We start from the raw sequence: 5,872 nt of genomic DNA, 5'->3' as shown, positions 1-5,872 counted from the left end.
CCTTTTTGGTAGAAAAAAAAAAGAGTTGTTCTGAGTTCATCTTACTCGATCTAAATCAACGGTGTTACGACTTATTCAATGTAAGTTGAGTCGAATTTGTGTCAAAATATTTTGTCTGATTTGGACGTGAGCTGAACTTGGATTTCACTGAAGATTCATCTTACAATTTGTTTGTACTGCATATCGTTAAAAGCCCCTGATAATTTAACTGAAGAAAATATGCTCCTTAAAGTTTCTAATTTTAGGCAAAGTAGGACAATTGATGGAAAATTTTTTAAAAAAAGACTGTAAAAAACTAAATTGGTGTTAGTGAAATTTTTTCTGACTTTGTATTTTTTTATTTATAATGTTTAGAGTTTAGATGAACATGACTCCCTAGGTTTCAAATAGTTATAGTTAGCGGCCGTAATTACGATGAAATGACATTTGAATTGAATAATAACATCACAATTTTGATCCAAAATCCTTAACCAAAATGTAGAAAAGTTAAATAAAAAAGAATTGGATAAAACTAATTTGAATAACATTACATAGATAATGAATAAATAAAAACCAATGAAAGAGGAGAAGAATGCTAATTTTAATATAACTTTGTTCTAACAACTAGCGCACAAATTCTTGCATGATTTATTGATGTAGGTCATTTCAAAATGGTGGTAACTAAGAATTTTGGTTGCAATAATTAGTGACTCTAAGTGCCAATATGAAGTGCATTTACGGATTTTTGAAAATTTTTCCTTTTTTTTCTTGCCCTTCTTTTCGATTGACATGTAGACATTCAAATAGTAAAGCTTTAAAGTAGTATTATTGTCCATGTAGGTTGGTAATTTTATTGAATTACTAAAATGATTTTATGAAAATTATATTTTATTTGAAAGCTATGAATTAATAAGCTATTGAAAAACAAAAAAAAAAAGATTATTAGATTGTCAACTCATTTAACATGTAGCATATATTGCATTATATATATATATATATATATATATATCCAATCATATCTCCGATAACTTGCACCACAAAATCCTTAATTTTTCTCCATATCTTCTCAATTCAAACTTCCAACTTGTTTTCCTAAAAATCATAGAAAATGCATTCATTAATTGACAAATCCACAATAGAAGCTAAGAAGCTAAGAAAATAATAGATAAATATCTGAAAATAATAAATTTATAATATATATATATTAAAGTGAAACATAATAAGTGTTTAATTTTAGTACAAGTGACAAAAATTATAAAAATTATTATCAATTAATTCATCATAGTGCATTCTACAACGGATAAGTAGTTGCATCAGCAAATGAAATAAAAAGAGAAAAAAAGTAGAAAAAAAGAGTTTACTATTCCATGCTGTCATTTATGAAAATTTCTAGTACACACCTAATACATTAATTTGATTCAAATCTTATTTCATCCAAAAAACGTCATTGTCACTATTTGAAAGTTACGGAACTATAATGATACAAAATCCAAAAATTAGAGACAAAAAATGTAAGGTCAAAACTGTCGGCTAATCACAATTTGATGTTGAGGGTAGGTATTCTTGGTTCTCGTCAATTATCATATTTTGTCTAAAATAAAAAACATTTCGAACAAGATTTGTCTTAATGAAAATATTGGATGCCAGTTGCGTGCATGATCTAGACATACTCAACAAAAATTGCAGTATTCTCTCCATGCGAAATTGGCTAAGCTCGGGCTAACATGAATTTTCAAATAAACTAGTTTTATTCATTTAAAGAAGTTTTTCAACTACTACTTATCCAAGTAAATTGATTATAGGGGGAGCAGTGGCAGAGTCAGCACTCTATATTGAGGGGGTCCAACAATCAACCTTAGTGTAGATTATGCTTTTAGATTTATATAAAAAAAAATACTATGTATGTTGATTTAAAAAGCTTTATCCCTTTTAAAGTGACATATTGAGGGGGTCCAACAATCAACCTTAGTGTAGATTATGCTTTTAGATTTATATAAAAAAAAATACTATGTATGTTGATTTAAAAAGCTTTATCCCTTTTAAAGTGACATCAAAGTTTAATTTGGAATAGGTTGAAAATTTCTGTTAAAAGTAATCAATAAAAAATTTTATTTTTTAAGAGGTTAATGTAAAATGAGGAGGGAATATATAAAACTTTTAGAGAATAATCTATATAAAAAACTTTTCTTAAATCTAAGAGGAGCAATGCAACTAAAGGAGACCATATTTACAAATTTAGAGGATGCAAACATGGTGCAAACTTTAAAATGTTAAAAGAATTTTAAGACCATTATGTAATTTTATCAAATTTGGGAGGGGGAGAGGCAATTGCCCACCTTCATTCCAATGTGACTCCAACATTGAGGAGGGAAGAATGGGTTGAGTGGTACAGAGAGGAGGGAGTATAAATGAAAGTTCCTAAATTCGAGACCTTTCACTTACAAACTAAAAAAAAAATTTAAATAGATATAAAAAAAAGGCAAATTGATGTTCGAACACACAACCATAAATGAAGCTAACTCCATGTTTAACAAGTGGATTCACAGCCTTATGCATACTCTTTAAATTAAAGATTCAACATTTATATATCTTGTAAATAGAAAATGATGGTAATGTATTACTATACAACATAGTGACAAAAGTTTACATAATCAAATCAGCATGCACATCACCTTTATAAGGGAAAACCATATGTCAGGAATTTCAGAAGCAACTAGTCTCCACCAGCAGCTTAGATCATCAAATTATTTGCAGCATATACTACTGATCCTTTCTTTGTTTTTGTTAGGTAAGTTGGTGTTGTTGGTTCCCCTCTGAAAAGTAAACGAGGATTGTCCAATGGATTCATCACCGACCACAATATCCAACACCTTCAAGTACAATTCCCCACATCAACCAATTTTCAACATTGTAGAAGCCCCATTTCATCACAAATCCTTTGCGCAGAGCTATACAACAAGAGATGCATCTTTCTCCCCATATCTCAAACCCAAAGAACCCGATCGATTCCCTTCTCAAGTTGTGACTTCTGTCGCAGACGATACAGAACTAAACGTTTTTGATGCCCAAAAGTACTTCAGTGAAAGTACCAATGAACCTAAAGAAAGCAAAGGAATATACTCTTCTCAATCAAGTCTCAATCATGCATCAGAGCCAAGTGATGCAGGCTGGCGATTTTCCTCAGCATCATCAACTGTCGATGGCTACAGCAGAAATTTCCAGGGACGATCTTTCCATGCTACTCCTACGGCTTCTTCTGAAGCTAGTTGGAATAGCCAGACTGGCCTGCTATCCAATCCACCTGGTCCAATTCCTGTATCTTTGATGAATACTCGTGCTGATCATGATGGAGGCCCGAATAGAGGTTCCTCTTCGGCTGCCAAGTGGAGGTTTTGTCGAAAATGCCCGTGTGGTGGGATGAAATCCGTTCAAGTTGATGAAGGGAGCTCAGACCACAGATCCCAAGCTGTCAATGAGGACAACCACAAGAATACTAAACCTGATGTGTATCAGAAAAGGCAGGGCCATAGGTCCCATGACCATGAAAAAATGGTAGAAAAGATATCCAGCATGTCCCAGAAAAGTACGGTAAGTGATCTTGATCATTCAGTAAAAAGACATCAGACTGTCAGTTCAAATACTTCAAGGGTTTCACTTCCATCGGAGAATCATTTCATTCCAACATCTGTTTCCCAACAACGAATCCCTGCATCTGGAAAAGCGCCCTTTACGGATGGAGCCATGACATTTTCTTTCCCTGTCTTGAACCCTTCTTACCCTTTTAAGCCTGAGCAGAAGGGCTTCCTGACAACACCAAAACTCAATATCCCTTTAGATGAACCACAACGGATATCATTGGAAGTTTTTCGGCCCTCAGACCGTACAATCTCAAGGAAGTCGATCGATCAGCAGCGAGTTGCATTAGGGGCTAAAACCCACGGCAGTCACTTGGATCGTCGTGGTAATTTCGCGTTTCCCGGAAGTCCTATGACCGGCGAAGACGATGTTGCTAGTGATGCAAGTTCAGATTTGTTTGAGATCGAGAGCTTTTCCACTCAGACCACATCGTATCCAAATCCAATGTATCGCAGGCGGGATTCGCTGGACGAGGCCTCCACGTTCAATGCAAGGCGATTGGGAGGTTTCTATGGTACCGATGGTCGTGGGAGTCTTGACGAGCCAATGACACCAACAACCGAGAACTATGCACCAAGTGAAGCTAGCATTGATTGGAGTGTAACAACTGCAGAAGGGTTCGACCGAGCAAGCGTCTCTAACTTCTCCATAACTGCTTCTGAAATCGAAGATTTCTCGATCACGAGGCGGAGATCACTGGAGAAAGGATCCACTCGTCAAGCTTGGAGCGGCGGTGGTGGTGGCAGCGGCGACAACAGTGCTGACGCTGGTAAGAAGAAAGGAACCGGGTTGTTGTTAAGCTGTCGGCATGAGAGGGCGGTGAGCGTGGGACCTCATCCGCTGAAATTTATGCCGGAGGGTGGTCCACCATTGCCATTGATTTCGACATCTGCACATGTGAATTCTGCGGCAAGTAGGCCACCAAAGCCAAATGCTCCACCACTTGCCAAGGGTCATTCTGCACACTTGTCTCTTGCTTTTGCTGCATAATGAGGAACGGTTCTATCTATATTTCCATGTCAGTTTGTAGATACTTCCTCGTCCTTTTAAAAAATATCATATTTTTTTATTTTAAAACGTTTCAAAATATTTATCATTATATGATAGCCAAAATTATTTTTAATTTCTTTTCCAATATCATTATGACTAAGTAATAAACATTTTTCTACTGCCATGTCCACAAACGATTGAGAGTTGGAGACTTCTATTGTTGAGAATATGTCTCTTCATTTTTACCTCTTTTTGGCTGCTATTCACATAGATGCCTGGAGTTTGATTTGTTCGAAGTTTAAACACACGGTTTTATATAATGCAAACGCTTCAATTGTTGTTGGGTTGTTCCTAACACAATATACAAAAGCTTCAATAGTTCATTTCCCTTAAATCCATAGGCTATGGTCCTCTGCAAATCTTGCAATATGTTTGCTTATGGTTATCTATTGTTTGTTTACTTGTTTATTCTCCTTTGCTTAATTATACAAATTTAGTTTCTTAATTATGAGTCATTATTATTTTTGATTTCACAAATTTATTTTCTTAATTTTGCTTAATTATAAGAGACCCCTAAAACGTTTTTCTTCTCTACCCGATTCAACCTTTCGTCCCTTTTTGGTGCACCTATTCCCTAATGTAATCCACCCTGTAGTGGGGAGTGGCAACCAATCCTTAGTTATTATTACAGGATAAAATTTCGTACCAAATAGTCAATTGAATCAACTTACAGGAAACCGAAACCACCAGCCCAAACCATCACCAATGCATTAAGGCTTGGTGGGAATGTGGGATGGGAGATAAGGTTTCCATCAATTTACCATAATTAAATGTGGCATTGCTTAAAAAATCCAGACAGGTGCACTGGGAGATAAGGTTTCCATCAATTTGCCAAAATTAAATGTGGCATTGCTTAAAAAATCCAGACAGGTGCATAGTGCACCTGTTGGGTCCGGTGGTGGTTCAATCCCCCCGAGTTATCGTAAGACCTTTTTAGGTCCTCCCCCTTCCTATAATGTAGGAATCTATCGTATCGATAAAAAAAAAAACTTACAGGAAACTGAACCCAACTCCATCACTGACAAATTACAAAAGATGGCCATTGGGCTTCAGCAACCATTTTACTCATGCAAAATTTCATGATTAGATTTAAAGAAATCTAAATCTCAAGCCACCTACCGTCACTAAAGCAGAACAAATTTTCAAGGGAAAAGAATTCCAATGGCCCTCCAACTCTTTCCCAGGTAAAGTTTTAGCCCTCCAACAA

General features: G+C 35.6%; 1 protein-coding gene across 1 annotated transcript; it reads left to right on the top strand.

Annotated features, from left to right (window-relative positions):
- The first annotated feature begins 2,597 nt into the window (after nucleotides 1–2,597).
- On the top strand, nucleotides 2,598–4,988 carry LOC113775490 (protein PHYTOCHROME KINASE SUBSTRATE 4-like). The gene has a single exon (XM_027320392.1). It carries the CDS (start codon nucleotides 2,818–2,820, stop codon nucleotides 4,603–4,605), a length of 1,788 nt encoding a protein of 595 aa, XP_027176193.1. The 5' UTR covers nucleotides 2,598–2,817; the 3' UTR covers nucleotides 4,606–4,988.
- The last annotated feature ends 884 nt before the right edge of the window (nucleotides 4,989–5,872 follow it).

Source organism: Coffea eugenioides, chromosome 6 (genome assembly GCF_003713205.1).
Source record: "Coffea eugenioides isolate CCC68of chromosome 6, Ceug_1.0, whole genome shotgun sequence".
NCBI classification, from domain to species: domain Eukaryota; kingdom Viridiplantae; phylum Streptophyta; class Magnoliopsida; order Gentianales; family Rubiaceae; genus Coffea; species Coffea eugenioides.
Note: the sequence above shows the minus strand (reverse complement) of the source record. Positions and strands in the feature narration are given on the sequence as shown.

Excerpts from the sequence above, each read along its gene's own strand:
- LOC113775490 (XM_027320392.1), top strand. The coding sequence starts at position 2,818 with ATGGATTCATCACCGACCACAATATCCAACACCTTCAAGTACAATTCC.